The 18,660-nt window shown below is 37.1% G+C and overlaps 1 protein-coding gene across 18 annotated transcripts in view; it reads right to left on the bottom strand.

Moving 5' to 3' along the window:
- NRXN3 (neurexin 3) overlaps positions 1-18,660 on the bottom strand; it is a gene marked incomplete at both ends in the record, with an annotated part of 1,625,679 nt that overhangs the window by 377,660 nt on the left and 1,229,359 nt on the right. For all 18 annotated transcript variants that reach the window (XM_082616773.1, XM_082616786.1, XM_082616783.1 and 15 more), the window contains one exon: positions 961-1,142. In XM_082616773.1, coding sequence (XP_082472899.1) covers positions 961-1,142 — 182 coding nt within the window. The remainder of the gene's footprint in view (positions 1-960; positions 1,143-18,660) is intronic.

Below are 18,660 nucleotides of genomic sequence, written 5' to 3'. Positions count from 1 at the left end.
GCACTCTGGGTACTTATGGATGAGAATCATATCCTTCTTTAGTCTACTTTCTTAACTGCAGACTGCACAGGTGATAAAATGGGTTACCTGTGGCTATAAAAATAGTTTCTATCCTCACAACAAAGTAATTTTTCCTCCAAATCATTTTAATTTCTTAGACTTGCACTGTGTTTTTAATGATCTACACTGAGTGAGGGTGCGATCCTATTGGGTTTATTTATACAAGCAAACGGCTGGATATACAAGACACACAAATACACCAACTCTTGGTCCATGTGCTGATTCTTTTTGCCCCACCCACTCTGGCCTCAGTTTTTATCACACGCTCTTTATGTCTCTACAAGAAAGTCTACAGGCTAGGGCAGGGGTCACCAAAGCACAGCCTGCAGCCTGTTTTTATAAACATATTTTTATGGAATATAGTCATACATATTCTTTAAAAACGTATTGTCTATAGCTGCTTTCACATTAACAACGGCAGAGTTGAGTAGCTCTGACAGAGACTTATGACTCGAAAAGCCCCAAGTATTTCTATTTGGCCCTTTACAGCAAACCTTTGCTGATCCCCCAACTTAGGAGATCATTGACACTCAAGGTGGCCTTGCTGCCTGCACCAGGTTAAGATGAACCATACCAGGTCAGTCTCTTATGTACACCTAAGTGGTCTGTTAAGTGTTTCATGACAGGTCAAACCACCCAGAAGGGGAGGGAGTCTGGACAGGAAGAGTTTTAAATTTTCTATCCCTGAGGTACCCTCTGGGTATCATGGTTCATATCTGAGGGGTAGAATGAGGCTTAAGACACACCACCTCCTGGGTATGGCTCCAACACACTGAGGCAACGTTACAAGCATGTGCCCCTTTGCCATGTCTATCTAGAATGTTCCACTGCATTCATCTGCCTCACCAACTAGGACCACCAAGGAAGACAAGAGAATCCAGGCCACAGTCCGGTACTCACTATGTGAAGCTGAAGGAAGTCCCCGAGGCCTGGGGCGCTGTCTATGCGCACCAAGATGCCATCCTTCACAGTGGTGCTGAAGCCCACAGCCAGGCGGTCAGAGCGCGTGCTGGGCCTGTCATTGGCCGGCCAGGTGTAGAGGATGAGGCCTCCACTTTTCCCAAAGATGTACGTGGCGCCAGCTGCAAAAGCAAAGAGAGAGGGAGCCGTCAGGAACCTGCAGTGAATACTGCCAGCTGTGGATACACTGTTGAGACTCTGCACAGGCAGCTGTGGAGAGAAACGGCCACCACGTGCCAGTATATGGTGACCAAGAGGGATGGCATCTAAAGCCTTGGAAGACGGCTGTCACCCCAAATTAAAGATGCAGGCAAAATGAGTTAATAACAAAGCAGATGCTAGCCAGAGACATTCCTCGCATCTTCAGATCCTGCTGTATAGGGGCAGAGGGCAGATAACGTGCTGTGTCTGAGAGCTTGGCTACATGTGACAAACAACTTTTCTGCCCTCTTCAATCTAGGCCAGGGCAGGCAGGAGATAGGAAACTAGTTCCCCCATCTCTTAGCTATCAGAATATTCTGGCCAGTGGAGTAGGGAGCAGTTCCAGGAAGGCCACACAAAACTAAAGGCAACGTGGAAGTCCAAAGCCGTTATTCCTTTCCTGCCTGTGCCCTCTGTCACCCGCACAGAAAAGAAAGCCTGAGGGCCTCCCTGGTGGCGCAGTGGTTGAGAGTCCGCCTGCCGATGCAGGGGATACGGGTTCGTGCCCCGGTCTGGGAGGATCCCATGTGCCGCGGAGCGGCTGGGCCCGTGAGCCATGGCCTCTGGGCCTGCGCGTCCGGAGCCTGTGCTCCGCAACGGGAGAGGCCACAACAGTGAGAGGCCCGCATACCGCAAAAAAAAAAAAAAAAAAAAAAAAAAAGAAAGCCTGAGAAAACCAAGTTACATGACTCAAAGCATTTGCCTATTTCCCTCTTATGTTGCTATAGAAAAGGTGGTAAAAATTAACTCTGGAGGTCTTTAAAAACTTAACTCTGGGCTTCCCTGGTGGCGCAGTGGTTAAGAGTCCACCTGCCGATGCAGGGGACAGGGGTTTGTGCCCCGGTCCGGGAAGATCCCACATGCCGCGGAGCGGCTGGGCCTGTGAGCCATGCCCGCTGAGCCTGTGTGTCCGGAGCCTGTGCTATGCAATGGGAGAGGCCACAACAGTGAGAGGCCCGCATACCACAAAAAAAAAAAAAAAAAAAAAAAATTAACTCTATATTTTTTTCCCTAGTTGTGGTGTTTATCCAGTATTCTATAACAGTTTCTAGCTCCTTTCCAAACTAAATTTCAAAAAGAAGACATAGGAGACATAAGAAAAAACCCCTCAATTTAATGAATTTTGATCATGGAAAGCAGTATTATCAATTATGACTAGTGGGTTCAACGCTGTTTTTAATATTTACTTGTGTTTTAGCTCTTATAATTTATAAACCCAGGGGTTAGTAAGAATATATTGACTTAAAAATACTTAGAAAACAAAGAGGAAGAAAAATAAAGAAAATATTTGCATCTCCTAAATTTCAAAAATCTATTTTTACAAACAAGTTTTTAAATCTGAATTTGGGAAAAAGCATGCAGATTTGGTAGCCAGAATAGACTACACCATTGTAGTTTCTATGATTGTGTGTATGTCACCCATAGTGACTAGTTCCATATGTCACTCATTTCAAAGTTCAGAGAACATTTGGTATCAGATTTTCTTGTGTTTCCCACTGAATATAGTCCAATCCTTAAACTGTTTTAAAGCAACATTAGACAAGCATTCATATATCTCTAGCATTTACTAAAAATCTCAATCACTGACCAATTTACTTCACAGAGAATATTGGGTTGAATTATGTTGTTTCAAGACGAAATGAGTTATTCAGCTTGTTTAGAAATAACAGAGTAAGCTGCTATGAGGCTAGAATTAGGAGTATATGTCATACGCCATCCTTTCCTAAGGCATTAAGCCACGTTGTATTCTGAGGCATATAGAATCTAATTTGTCCTCTTTGAAAGGTCAATATTCTAGTTGCTCCAATATGATCAGTTTGTGTATTGTATGCAGCATAACATTATTTTCCTTTTATGAGTTTCTCAATTCTTAGGGGATGGTGTCTGAAAAGCCCTCCATAGTCATCTGGAAAATTTGGGATTGTAGTATGGAAAGTTTATGTTTAATTCTACATGCAAAACAATGTTTGTTCCTTATTATCCACAAACACCCTCAAAGATTCTTAAAATTAGAAATGTGGATATAATGATTTACTCTTGATATCTCACCATTTGTGAAGAATTTAAATAATTCCATTTCTGTAGATGATTACAAATGTCATCACCATTCCCTTTACTCTTTATTTGGAAAACTGAAGGTTACTCAGTGATTAATATATAGAATCACCAAAAGTGCAAATCAGCCTGTGACATTTCGTGGCAATTTATAAAATCTTACCCTATTCTATCCTAAATATATAGTGGATTCTGCTACAGAAATAAATCCATACTCTATGAGGAAATAATTTTGTCACTACAGAAAGAAAAAGTCAAAAGTTGACAACAGCAGCAACATATACATGGTGCTTTACAGTTTGCAAGAGTGTTTTTCAGATTTATTAGCTGGGTCTTCACAGCAGTTCTATGGAATATTTCATTTGTTAACACTGCTTGGAAACAGAGACCCAAATATCTGACTTAAATAAGTGGCACCTCCTTTAAGTCTCCATCTGGACCCTCGTGCCTCCAAAAGCCTGGCTTTACCATATACCAATCATAGCTTAATAACATTCTACAATAAACTATACCAATGATGTAAAGTTGACTGTACTTCATTTTTTTCACATCTTCTCATAAGAATGAAGCAGAATGAAAACAAAGCCATAACCCCTAAATCTGACATGTTTTCATAAGCTAGTCTGGTTTTCTCACCATACAAATAACTTTATAAACTTTCTATTCTGCTTGTATTTCACCCACTGCCCTGTTCAGTAATTCTCAATACAAAGAATACAAAAAGGAAGAGCATTTTAAAAGATAAATACACAACTTCTTATATGTAGTGGCTAGAAGGTCACTGTGACTTCAATTTTTTTTTTTTTTTTTTTTTCCGGTATGCAGGCCTCTCACCGTTGTGGCCTTTCCCGTTGCGGAGCACAGGCTCCAGATGTGCAGGCTCAGCGGCCATGGCTCATGGGCCCAGCCGCTCCATGGTATGTGGGATCTTCCCGGACCGGAGCATGAACCCATGTCCCCTGCATCGGCAGGCGGACTCTCAACCACTGCGCCACCAGGGAAGCCCACTTCAATTTTTAAATAAACAAAGAATGAAACTACACTATGACAATATTACGATAAGTAGAAAGAGAATATGACTTAAATTATTTTTACTGCCTCTGTTGTTCTGAATTTAGGATATTACTATGTTAGATAATTCTAACTTTATAGGTGAAAAGGGCATAAAAGGTACAAAGTCCTTAGCATACAGCTTTTTCTGCTATATAGAAGTAAATTTTAAAATGTATTCTTGGTACTGAATTTGCTAGTAAGGGTGACTAAAGACCCTGAATGCTTCCATAGTCCAATGTTGGCTTTAGAGGAAGTTAATTAATAGTTACAACCCTCTGCTCTGATAACTTGTTATTTTTTTCTTCTTTAATTAGCTTTGTTGTCTTGCATGGTTTTTAAAAATAAATACATGCTTTCTGTTAATTTTAATATAAAATGCCTAGAGTCCCAGGGGGAACATGGAATTATTTTACTTTACATTTTCAAATTAAAAAGTTAATTTTGTTATTTTAAAATGTGGATTACAAATCAACTTTTTGGGAACATCCCAGGAACCATAAGAATCCTCTTTAATCCATTAACGATTTTCACTTTTAAGACATGCAATACCAAATCACATGCTTTCTACTCCGAGAAAGAGACTAGCGTTTCTGATTGCTGGTTTCTCACTGTGCTCAGTATGCTGGTACTAAGATCATGCTACATTTATTAATAATCAGAACCATGGAAATTTCCTGCTTGCTAACAAAAAGTGATTCATTCAACTGATGGAAAAAATGCTGTGGTGGTATTTTGGCCATTTAACATTGCAGGGTTTGCAAGTTTGCAAGCAGCTGAAGTTGCTTTGCTGAGTTCCAACAAACACAGTATTTCAGGAATGGAATCTCCACACTGTCACCATTAGCCATGATAAGGTGGATATACTCATCTTCAAATAGTCAACAAGCATGACATGTTATTTAACACACAACTTCTTTTGTCTCGAAAGCACCAACAATGGGTTTGGCTTATTGTTTTCATAACTGGATAGCTCTCTACTGGGATGGAGCTGATGGTGATTTTGGCAGCTCCATATACGTATGGCATATTACTTTTCTGGATATCAACAGGAATAGAATCATGGTCCACTTTAAGATTTACATTAAATATAAAAATAATATATATATACATATGTGCATTAATATGCATATATGTGTGTGTGTGTATGTATGTGTATAAAAAAAGGAAAGTTTAGTTAGAAAATAGAATAGACTACCAGGAATTAATTTATTACTTTCCCCATCAAATAATTATAAATAAAATGGCTCCAGAAAAGCATTTATATATAATGTCGGTTATATATTTATGTTTAAAAACAACAAATTAGCTTTTTCTGAAATAATGTTCAGTTGGTATTAAAATAGAACAAGTTTGGAAGCATCTCCCAAGGGAGACCTGAAAGAGTTAAGTTTAAAGAGAACTAACAGGGAACTATACTCAGTATTTTGGAATAACCTATATGGGAAAAGAATCTGAAAAATAATATATATATAAAATATGTACATATAATCTATATAATATAATATATAACATATTATATAGATTATATGTACATATTACATATATATATAAACTGAATCACTTTGCTGTACACCTAAAACTAGCACATTGTAAATCAACTATACTTCAATAATAAATGAATTAAAATAGAAAAAAATAAAGAGAACTAGATAATTTACTGGTAGAAAAGTATAGCAGGTAGAATAATAAATTAAGTAATAAGTATAAGTCTTAGCATGCAAACCACCTGGTAGGTAAACTAGAATAAGAAACAAGATGTCAGACTCCTTCTCTGGTGCTCTTTGAACACTGCCTGAGAATTTAGTATGAGATATCAAGGCACCAAGGTATGTCTGTCTACCTCTATTATATCAGGTTCCTATTCCTTATTTCTATTTTATTACTCTTTCATCAAAACCTTATTCACATTTGCATTCTTTACTGTAAATTGGTAAATCCTTTTGGAAAATAGGTTATCAAGGACATAAAATATATTATGCCAGTAGATGTAGTTATTGCTATTAACTTAAAATTATCTTTTATTCATATCAATTATCATACAGATAATAAAACCAAAATGGAAAGACTTTGAAAATGACAAGTATCTCCTCTAGGAAATGAAGATATATAGAGCTCAAGGGTCTCGTAATGACTGATGACTTGAAAAACACAGTTTCTCAATTTCTTTTACATATTTAGTTTGCTCCATGGTTCCCCTTACGGACACCCCTGGCTCTTTTGGGAGTGTTCATAACAGTAGGGTCTTATAATTCCATAACTTCAAATGGGTTTCAAACTGCTTTCTTTGGGAGTATCTCATTGGATGTCTCTTTCCCCAGTACCCACTGAAGTGTTAATGGCAAATATTTTTGTTACTGTTCCAATAGAAAAGTAAACAAAGGCTCAAAGAGATTAAATGACTTGATTTGGTGTTAAGTGTTGGAATTGAGAGTAGAGCCGGATCTTCCCTTTCTTAATTCTGCCTTCTTCTCCCCTCCGCAGGGGAGAAGCTGTCCTGCTGACCCATGGGATGTATCGATAGCTTCCCTAAAGGAATTCCTGGAGACCAAGAGCTCCACGAAGAGAAGGGGAGGGTAAATAACAGATGAAAAAAACTATGAACAACAAAATGTCTGCATTACAGCGGGAGCCACGAGGGAATACGAGATACGTGATATAGATTTTAGAAAGAGCCCTGCAATGTATTTATTCAATGTATGGTTTATTATGATATACTTTTTCTACTCCAAAATTTTAAAAATAAACACCAAAACTGATGATAAAGTAGCCTTAAATAAAGCAAAACTGAAGGGACTGAATATTAAGAGAGAAATTTCATGTATTTTAAAGAACATCCTTTATCTTTGGCAAAGAAATGATCAGATTTACTGCTCAGCTAACTGACGAACTGACAACATTGCCTGAGTCAAGTATATCATTGGGGAGATCCAAGCCCCATTTTTTACACAATGCTCAGGCAAGGTAAGGGCTCTCTCCATAAAGGGTAATTTCTTTCTCTTTCTTAAAGAAAGAATGATTAAAACCAAAGGGCATTATGCCAGAAAACACGGAGGCAACATTTCAGAGCATATCCCTCTATTAGAGATAAAGTATAGGAGGCTCTATACATTAAAACTGATCTAAAGGAAAGCTTCCAGGGACACACTTAAATTTCCTCCTGCTTAAAAGAATTTTCATAAGCTCATTATTTTTTCCTTTGGGGCAATTATTTCTTTCACAAACCTTTGGTAGTGCTTTACAATGCTAATTATGATACTAATGTAACTACTAATAATCATAATAGCTATATGTATGAATCACTCACTATATATTATAGCATACAGTATAATATTTCAAATTCCTATATCTTTCATTTTAGATACTGTTGCTGTATTAGTTTGTTAGGGGCTGCCATACACAAGGTACCGCAGACTGGGTGACTTAAAAAACAGAAATTTATTTCCTCACATTTCTAGAAACTGGAATTCCGAGATCAAGGTGTCAGCAGGGTTGATTTCTTCTAAGGCCTGTTTCCTTGGCTTCTAAATGTTCTTCTCCCTCCCTGTGTCACCACGTGGCCTATCATCTTCACCCATCTGTGTCCTAATTTCCTCTTCTTATAAGGATACCAGTCACATTGGATTAGGGCCCACCCTAATGACCTCATTTTAACTTAATTACCTCGTTAGAGACTCCATCTCCAATTACAGTTATAGTCTGAGGTACTGGAGGTTATGACTTTAACATATAAATTTTGAGGGGACACAATTCAGCCTGTAACAGTCACTCTTCCAGTTTTCAAAATGAGGAAAGCTATATATAGAATGAGGTTAAAAACAAAAAATAAAAAAACAGAAAAAAACTTGCCTAAGATCCAAAGAAATCAGGAATTTAATCCAGATCTATCTAACTTAATGATCTACATTCTTTTTACTATGTCAAACTGTATGCCCTAATATGTTTCCTTTGACTTTACCTATGTATCTGTGTGGGGATGGGGATAATGATGGAGAGAAGAAAGACAATGGCTTGCTAACATGTGGCAAAAAATAAACAACAGCAAACAAGATGGAAACTCAATTCCCATGCAATGGAAATGGCAGTAGAGGGCTGATCATCCGGATCATTTTATCTTACTTAAATGACAATGGTTTAATATGAAGTTGTTCTCTATCAAGTATATAAAGCAAGGTCAGACAACAGCCTATTCCTGATTAATTACTCCATACTCATAAAATTCTAAATTATGAAGAGTGGACTCTATAATGAGGTTTATTTCAGAGATTAACTATAGTCAATTTAACTTTCATAACCGAGCTACTTTTTTATATAGCAAAACAAAGTAAGTCCTAGGAAATTACACAGTATTCAGGTTTAAGAAAATATATATTAAGTCTTACTGTCAAACAAAATGAAAATTCAGAACCCTTCTGTACCATGAGCTCCTGAAGGACAGGGTTGTTTAATTTATCTCTCTATCAACACTGTGAATGCTCAGGAAATAAATGCTGCTGAATTAATCAATAAAACTTGGCTCACCTATACTTTCATATCTTCACACTGTCATTCAGGCATCTTCCCATTAATCCATCTCAGCTTTCTGTCATTTCATCTCATTGTGGAAATATTTTATAAATACTCATCAATTAGGGTTCACAACATCTCCTATGATGGAATAGCTTCCAATTTATAAAAGAAATCTAACTGCAAAGACATTTGAATGATTTTTCTTTGGTGAATTTTTGGCAGGCTCAGATAAAAAAATCACACCCACTTTTAGTCAAATTGTTTTATGTTTACCCTTCAGTTCCTAAATTACATTGAAAACTGTTTTTAGGATATATATTTCATATATATATGAAAATACCCTTAGATTTAACAAGAATACACAGTAGAAAAGCAAAGTAACATATTTAAGAATGGCAATGTTATCACTCTATTTTACAGAGCATTAACTAAGTGCAAAGACTTTATATACATTTGTCCTTAGGCAAAATATAAATGAATGAAAAGAAAAATAAAAATGATCATTTTATAATAACTCAACAGCCTCTTCTGTAGCAGTTTTTGGAACTCATTCCTTCTGATGACATCTCATGGGACATAGCTAGAATAAAAGGGAGGTTCAGAGTACATTTATCTGCCTTCTTTTCCTCCTTTTATTCCACAGCTTTGAAATACCTTCAGTAATAAGAGCAATCAAGGGATTTCTAAGTACTGAATATTCTGTGAAAAAGAAATATAGATGAAGAGTAGTTGCTTATTTCCAGTGCTTTGATTTAAATTCTTGATTTATATGGACTTCACACTCTGAAGGGGCCAGGGAATATAAACAGATGACCCTGGGGTATTTATGGTTCTAATTCGTAAAACATGGTTTTCCCAAAAAAGTTGGCTAATATTTTTAAGAGTTATGACTCCTGCTTCTATGAGACACATATCTCTTAATCACAGAACCTATGTCAGAGTTAGGCAAAAGGAAGAACCTTCAACTATTAAGGTCCCTTCTCTGTATCTATCATGATCATTTATCTTCACTGGGCCTAGTTGCCCGATGATTAAGAAAGTGATATTACCACTCCTGACCACGGATCTCAGAGAGCTGGAGTAAGGATCAAAGTAGCTATCAGATCACTTATATGTGGAATCTAAAATATGACACAAATGAACTTATTTACAAATCAGAAACAGACTCACAGACATAGAGAACAGACTTGTGGTTTCCAAGAGGGAGGGGCGCTGGGGAGCGGTAGATTAGGAGTTTGGGATTAGCAGACACAAACTATTATATATAGAATGAATAAACAATAAGGTACTACTGTATAGCACAGGGAACTATATTCGCTATCCTGTGATAAACCATAATGGAAAAGAATATGAAAAAGAATATATATATGTAAAACTGAATCACTTTGCTGTACAGCAGAAATTAACACAACACTGTAAATCAACTGTACTTCAGTAAAATGAATTTAAATAAATAGCTATCAGGTACACTATACAGAACTCTAGAAATAGTTTAGTATTTCCATTTTACAGTGATCACCATAAAGTGAAGGAACTCCCCAAAGCTACTGTACCTGTAGGAGACTTTCATTTTTCTATATGCCCAGTACATCTTCCCCCTTTATCTTGAAATATTAAGCCCCTTCACACGGAAATTACTATTTTCTCCCATACCAATCATGTGATTTAAATGGTAAGTGTCAACCCCTTAACAGATTTCGCTCTTTATATATAGCTGATTAGCTAAGGTATGGTAAATTAACCCCAGTTGGGCCAATCAAAGTCTGTCACTACATTTTTTTGTAACCTGGACCCAGAGAAACACTCCATCAGTCTCTCCTTGATGATAAAGTTATGCCAGAAGAGGCACACAGCTGCCACGGCCACATTTCCTACCATGGGAAAGAGGTAGTGAGAAAATAAACACTGGCCTCAAGAGTGAAGTCAAGCTGTAGATTCGGGAGTTGGAGAGAAAATCTTATTTTTGAGTACTTGGTTTTAATGGTCCATGCTGTGAAATTGTGCCTTGGTGTTTCTTATATGAAATTTTCAGTTGCTAACATTTTTAGTTTAAGCTAGTTCAAATTTTGCTTCTTTCACAACTAGAAAAGTCCTGGGTAGTAAACAACTGGTAATTATCCCAGTGCCTGGAACATGCAGGGGCACAATAAAAGGCTTGACAAATGAATTGGCAAAGAATGACCAAGATAAGCAACTGATACATTACCGAGGAATCTAAATCTAACCTAAGCAAAGGAGCTCATTTAGTAATTTGTATACATTTCAAATGGGAACACTTGTAAAACTGATCATGTTCTTGTTGACAAATCCTTAATGATTTCCATAATTAGGGATATATATATATATATATATATATATACACACACACATATATATATATCTCCAAAACCCCAATGAATAGAATATTAGAATATTAATAAAATGAGACTGCTTTATATCAAGTCCTATAAACTACAAATAAAGCTTTACTGAGAAGGAAATGCCTTAGATAATAATAAAGGAAATGAACATAAATGAACTGAACTTTCAACTTAACATACTATTACAAAAATAAATAAACTTAATAGCTCAGATGTGATGATTAATACAGGCTGAAATTTACCCAATGTATTTTTTAAATAATAGTTAAAAAACCCAAAGCTTGCACTTAAAAATGTCAAAGAAAGTATATAAACCCCTGAAAAAACAGAAATAAGAAAAACATAGAATAGTAGAAAGTATAAAGGAAATATAACAATAGCTATAGGAAATGTTAAAAATGTAAAAGAATGTTTTGTACAACTTTAGAGAAATATATTTGAATACCAGAGGAAACAAATCATTTCTAGGAAAAATAATTTGCCAAAGGTTTCTAAGAAAAATTAGAGACATTCAACAGACTAAATGACCACAGAAACCATTGGAAAGGTGATTCAAGTTCTACTATTTAAAAGATACAGGTCTGGATGATTTTATAGATACGTTTTATCTAACTTTCAAAGAAAAGATAATCCCCCAATTATTCAAATTATACAAGACCACAGGCAAGTTTAGCTATCTCCTCCAATTAATTTACAAATCTAACAAAATCTTAATACTAACATCTGTTAAATATACAGCATAAAAACAGAAGACAACATTTTAGTCTAATTTCACTTATGATGTTGATTAAATTTTTTTTCTGAATAAACTTCAATGGTACATTCAAAGAATAATACACCATCCCAGGAATATGAGAAATAATTCTTTTCAACAAAAAGGTATCTATTAGCAAAATTCATTACATCTCCCAATTAAAGTAGAATTAGAATATAATTTTATCCCCAATTTTATAAAAGACTTGAAAAAAGTTCTGCAACCGTTCCTTCAAAAACTCTAATTAAAACAGGAATTGAAAAAAGTGTTCTAAATATGATAGACTATCAAAAACAAACTGTAGCATCATACTAAATAGTAAAATTATATACCCTTTTCCATTAAAATCAGGAAGATAGTGATGTTCATTATCACAGTGTTACTCAACAAAATTTTATAAGTTCTTACTAAACCAATAAGGCAATAAAATAAGTTGTAAAATACTGAGAAAGAATACAATAACTTTTAAAAGATGTGATTTAATGCATAAATATTCCAAATAACTGTTCTAAAAACTTAATTAATGAGATCAATTGATAAATTGGTCCAATACAAATAAATACATAAAAATCAATGGCTCGTCAGCCTTACACAGATGGTGTGTATCTTTTGGATATAACACCAAAAGAACCGGCAACAAAAAAATAAGTAAGTTGGACTTCAAAATTTTAAATCTTGTACATTAAGGGACACTATCAACAGATTGAAAAGGTAACCCACAAAATGGGAGAAAATATTTGCAAATCATATATCTGATATAGGATTAATATCCAGAATATATGAAGCATTCTTACAACTCAACAACAACAAACAATAAACCCAATCAAAATAGGGACAAAGAGCTTGAATAGATATTTCTCCAAAGAAGGTATACAGATGGCCAATAAGCACATAAAGAGATACTCAACATCACTAATCATTAGGAAAATGCAAATCAAAATCACGAGGTATCACTTCATACTATTATCAAAATAACAGAATATGATAAGCTATTATCAAAATAACAGAAAATAATAAGTGTCAACTTGTGGAGATATGGAGAAATTGGAACTAGGATGTGGAGAAATTGGAAACCTTTTGCACTACCACTGGGAATGTAAAATAGTACAGCCACTATGGAAAACAGTGACACTTTTTCAAGAATTCCCATATGGTACGGCAATTCCATTTCTAAGTACATAACCAAAAGAACTAAAAGCAGGGACTCAGATACTGGTATTCATAGCAGCATTATTCACAGTAGCCAAGAAGTGGCAACTACACAAATGTCCAATGATAGATGAATGGATACACAAGATAATGGTATACACACAATGGATTATTATTCAGCTTTAAAAAGGAATGAAATTCTGATACCTACCACAACATGAAACTTGAAGACATTATGCTAAGTGAAATAAGCCAGATACAAAAGGACAAATATGGTATGATTCTACTTATATGAGATACCTAGAACAGTCAAATTCTTAGATACAGAAAGTACAAGAGTGGTTATTAGGGGCTGGTGGGGAGGGAAAAGGGAAGTTATTATTTAGTAGGCACAGTTTCAGTTTGGGGTGATCAAAATGTTTTGGAGATGGTGGTGACCATTGAAAAACAATGTGAAGGTACTTAGTGCCACAAAACTGTACTTAAAAATGGTGAAAATAGTAATTTATCATTATGTATATTTTACTACAATAAAAAAATCAATAGTTCATTTTAACAGTATCAATTACCAGGTTGAAATGACAGGGAAAAATCCCAACCACAATAACACACATTTATAAAATATCTTGAAATAATGCAATAAGAAAGTTGCATAAAGACAAGCTATATAAAGGAAATTATAATTTTTGGAGGACATAAAACTATAATTTTTGGAGGACATAAAACATGTCCATATATATGGAGATACAGATGATGTTACTGAACAGAAAAAATATGAATATATCAATAAGCATGTTAATCTTTAATGCACTTCTAAACAGAATCTCAATTTCTTTTGAAGTTCATAAAGAAAAATACGTGTAAGATTTGTGAAGAAAATTTTAAAAGAAAGGAGACTTGCTTTAGTAACTTTAAAATTTACTGAAAAATGATTGTAGTCAAAATAATCTATTCTTAGAAGAAAAATAGAGCACTCAATCAATAAAAATTAAATGCAACGGGATACAAACATCAAAACATTGTTGAATACCTTATATGTACTAAGAACATTATATATATAATACAATATGATAAGGGCTATAGTAGAGACATGTTCAAAATGAGATGGGAACCCATAGGAGAGAGCCACTGGCTTTAATATAGACTTGTACTACACAAGTCTGTCTCTCTGTCTCTCTGTCTCTGTCTCTCTGTCTCTGTCTCTCTCTCTCTCTCTCTCTCTCTATATATATATATATATATGTAAAATGGAGAGAGAGGAATAATTATTATAGTAAGTTAACATCCATTGCCTCACATAGTTACAATATTTTTTCTTCTGATGAGAACACTTAAGATCTACTCTCTTAGCAACTTTTAAGTACTGCATTAACAACGCAGTGTTGTTAACTATAGTTATCATGCTGCACATTAGCTCCCCAGAGCTTATTTATTTTATAACTGCAAGCTTGAACCTTTTGACAACTGTCACCCATTTCCTATCTGCCCCATGCCTTGCCCCTGGCAATCACCATTCTTTTCTGTTTCTGTGAGTCTTTGGTTTTTTTTTTATTTTTTTCAGATTCCACATATTAGTGAGATCATTAAGTTGTACACCTTAAACTAATATAAACTTATATGTCAATTGTACCTCAATAAAACAGCAAAAAAACTATGAAATAAAAATAAAATGAAAGAGGGACCTTCTAGATGGCAGAGGAGTAAGACGTAGAGATCACCTTCCTCCCCACAAATACGTCAAAAATACAGCTACACGTGGAACAACTCCTACAGAACACCTACTGGTGGCAGAAACCTCAGACTTCCCAAAAGGCAAGAAAACCCCCATGTACCTGGGTAAGGAAAAAGAAAAAAGGAAACACAGAGACAAAAGAATAGGGACAGGACCTGAACCTCTGGGAGGGAGCTATGAAGGAGGAAAAGTTTCCACACACTAGGAAGCCCCTTTGATGGCAGAGATGGGGGGTGGGTGGGGGGAAGCTTCAGAGCCATGGAGGAGAGTGCAGCAATAGGGGTGTGGAGGGCAAAGCGGAGAGATTCCCACACAGCGGATGGAGGATCGGTGCTGACCAGCACTCACCAGCCTGAGACGCTTGTCTGCTCACCCAGTGGGGTGGGCAGGGGTTGGGAGCTGAGGTTCAGGCTTCAGAGGTCAGATTCCAGGGAGAGGACTGGGGTTGGCTGCATGAACATAGCCTGAAGGGGCTAGTGCACCACAGCTAGCCAGGAGGGAGTCCAGGAAAAACTCTGGACCTGCCTCAGAGGCAAGAGACCATTGTTTCGGGGTGCACAAGGAAAGGGGATTCAGAGCACCACCTAAACGAGCTCCAGAGACGGGCACAAGCCACGGCTATCGGTGCAGACCCCAGAGACAGGCATGCAATTCTAACGCTGCTGCTGCAGCCACCAAGAAGCCTGTGTGTGAGCACAGGCCACTATCCACACCTCCCCTCCTGGGAGCCTGTGCAGCCCGCCACTGCCAGGGTCCCATGATCCAGGGACAACTTCCCCAAGAGAACGCATGGCATGCCTCAGGCTGTTGCAGTGTCACGCTGGCCTCTGCTTGCCCCGCATCACATACCCCTCCTCCACCCCGGCCTGAGTGAGCCAGAGCCCCCGAATCAGCTGCTCCTTTAACCCTCTCCTGTCTGGGCGGGCAGGGGCAGAGGCCTGAGGGCAACCTACATGCAGAGGTGGGGCATAAACCAAAGCTGAACCCCAGGAGCTGTGCAAATGAAGAAGAGAAAGGGAAATTTCTCCATGCAGCCTCAGGAGCAGTGGATTAAATCCCCACAATCAACTTGTACCCTGCATCTGTGGAATACCTGAATAGGCAATGAATCACCCCAGAATTGAGGCGGTGGACTTTGAGAGCAACTGTAGATTTGGGGTTTGCTGTCTGTGACTGACTAGTTTCTGATTTTTATGTTTATTTTAATATGGATTTTAGTGCTTGTTATCTTGGTGGATTTTTTATTGGTTTGGTAGCTCTTTTCATTTTTGATTTAATTACTTTTTTTATTTTAATAATAAAAAAAATTTTTTATTTTAATAATTAAAAATTTTTTTAATTTATTATTTTTTTCTTTCTTTTCTTCTGAGCCATGTGGCTGACAGGGTCTTGTTGCCCTGGCTTTGTGTCAGGCCTGAGCATCTGAGCGGGGAGAGCTGAGTTCAGGACACTGGACCACCAGACACCTCCTAGCCCCACATAATATCAATCGGCAAGAGCTCTCTCAGAAACCTCTGTCTCAATGCTAAGACCCAGCTCCACACAACAGCCAGCAAGTTCTAGTGCTGGACGCCCCAGGCCAAACAACAAGCAAGACAGGAACACAACCCCGTCCATTAGAAGAGTGGCTGCCTAAAATCATACTAAGTTCACAGACACCCCAAAACACATCACCGAATGTGGCCCTGCCCACCAGAAAGACAAGATCCTGCCCCAACTACCAGAACATAGGCACTAGTCCTCTCCACCAGGAAGCCCATACAAGTCACTGAAGCAACCTTACCCAGTGGGGACAGACACCAAAAACAATGGGAACTATGGACCTGCAGCCTGAGAAAAGGAGACCCCAAACACAGTAAGTTAAACAAAATGAGAAGACAGAGAAATATGCAGCAGATGAAGGAGCAAGGTAAAAACTCACCAGACCAAACAAATGAACAGGAAATAGGCAGTCTACCTGAAAAAGAATTCAGAGCAATGATAGTAAAGATGATCCAAAATCTTGGAAATAGAATGGAGAAAATACAAGAAAAGTTTAACAAGGACCTAGAAGAACTAAAGAACAAACAAAAACAATGATGAACAACACAATAAATGAAATTAAAAATTCTCTAGAAGGAATGAATAGCAGAATAACTGAGGTAGAAGAATGGATAAGTGACATGGGAGAAAAAATAGTGGATGTAACTACTGTAGAGCAGAATAAAGAAAAAAAAGAATGAAAAGAATTGAGGACAGGTTCAGAGACCTCTGGGACAACATTAAATGCACTAACATTTGAATTATAGGGGTCCCAGAAGAAGAAGAGAAAAAGAAAGGGTCTGAGAAAATATTTGAAGAGATTACAGTAGAGGTATTCTCTAAAATGGGAAAGGAAATAGCCAATCAAATCCAGGAAGCACAGAGAGTGCCGTACAGGATATTCCAAGGAGAAACACACCAAGACACATATTAATCAAACTATCAAAAATTAAATCCAAAGAAAAAATATTAAAAGCAGCAAGGGAAATGCAACAAATAATATACAAGGGAACCCCCATAAGGTTAACAGCTGATCCTTCAGCAGAAACTCTGTAAGCCAGAAGGGAGTGGCATGACATATTTAAAGTGATGAAAGGGAAAAACCTGCAACCAAGATTACTCTACCCAGCAAGGATCTCATTCAGGTTTGATGAAGAAATTAAAACCTTTACAGACAAGCAAAAGCTGAGAGAATTCAGCACCACCCAACCAGCTTTACAACAAATGCTGAAGGAACTTCTCTAGGCAGAAAACACAAAAGAAGGAAAAGACTTACAAAAACAAACCCAAAACAATTAAGAAAATGGTAATAGGAACATACCTATTGATAATTACCTTAAATGTAAATGGATTAAATGCTCCAACCAAAAGACATAGACTTCCTGAGTAGATACAGAAATAAGACCCCTACATATGCTGTCTATAAGAGACCCACAGCAGACCTAGGGACACACACAGACTGAGAGTGAGAGGTTGGAAAAAGATATTGAATGCAAATGGAAATCAAAAGAAAGCTGGAGTAGCAATTCTCATATCAGACAAAATAGACTTTAAAATAAAGACTATTACAAGACACAAAGAAGGACAATACATAATGATCAAGGGGTCAATCCAAGAAGAAGATATACCAATTGTAAAAATTTATGCACCCAACATAGGGGCACCTTAATACATAAGACAAATGCTAACAGCCATAAAAGGGGAAATCAACAGTAACACAACCACAGTGGGGACTTTAACACCCCACTTTCACCAATGGACAGATCATCCAAAATGAAAATAAATAAGGAAACACAAGCTTTAAATGATACATTAAACAAGATGGACTTAGTTGATATTTATAGGACATTCCATCCAAAAACAACAGAATACGTTTTCTTCTCAAGTGCTCATGGAACGTTGTCCAGGATAGATCATACCTTGAGTCAAAAATCAAGCTTTGGGCTTCCCTGGTGGCACAGTTGTTGAGCGTCCGCCTGCCGATGCAGGGGACACGGGTTTGTGCCCCGGTCCGGGAAGACCCCACATGCCGCGGAGCAGCTGGGCCTGTGAGCCATGGCCACTGAGCCTGCGCGTCCAGAGCCTGTGCTCCGCAACGGTGAGAGGCCCGCGTACCGCAAAAAAAAAAAAAAAAAAAAAAAAATCAAGCTTTGGTAAATTTAAGAATATTGAAATCATATCAAGTATGTTTTCCAACCACAACACTATGAGACTCGACATCAATTGCAGGAAAAAAAATTGTAAAAAATACAAACACATGGAGGCTAAACAGTACACAACTAAATAACCAAGAGATCACAGAATATATC

This window comes from Mesoplodon mirus (assembly GCF_964341445.2).
Source record: "Mesoplodon mirus genome assembly, chromosome: 4".
Taxonomy (NCBI): domain Eukaryota; kingdom Metazoa; phylum Chordata; class Mammalia; order Artiodactyla; family Ziphiidae; genus Mesoplodon; species Mesoplodon mirus.
The sequence above is the reverse complement of the archived record's forward strand: the minus strand, read 5'-3'. Positions and strand labels throughout refer to the sequence as shown.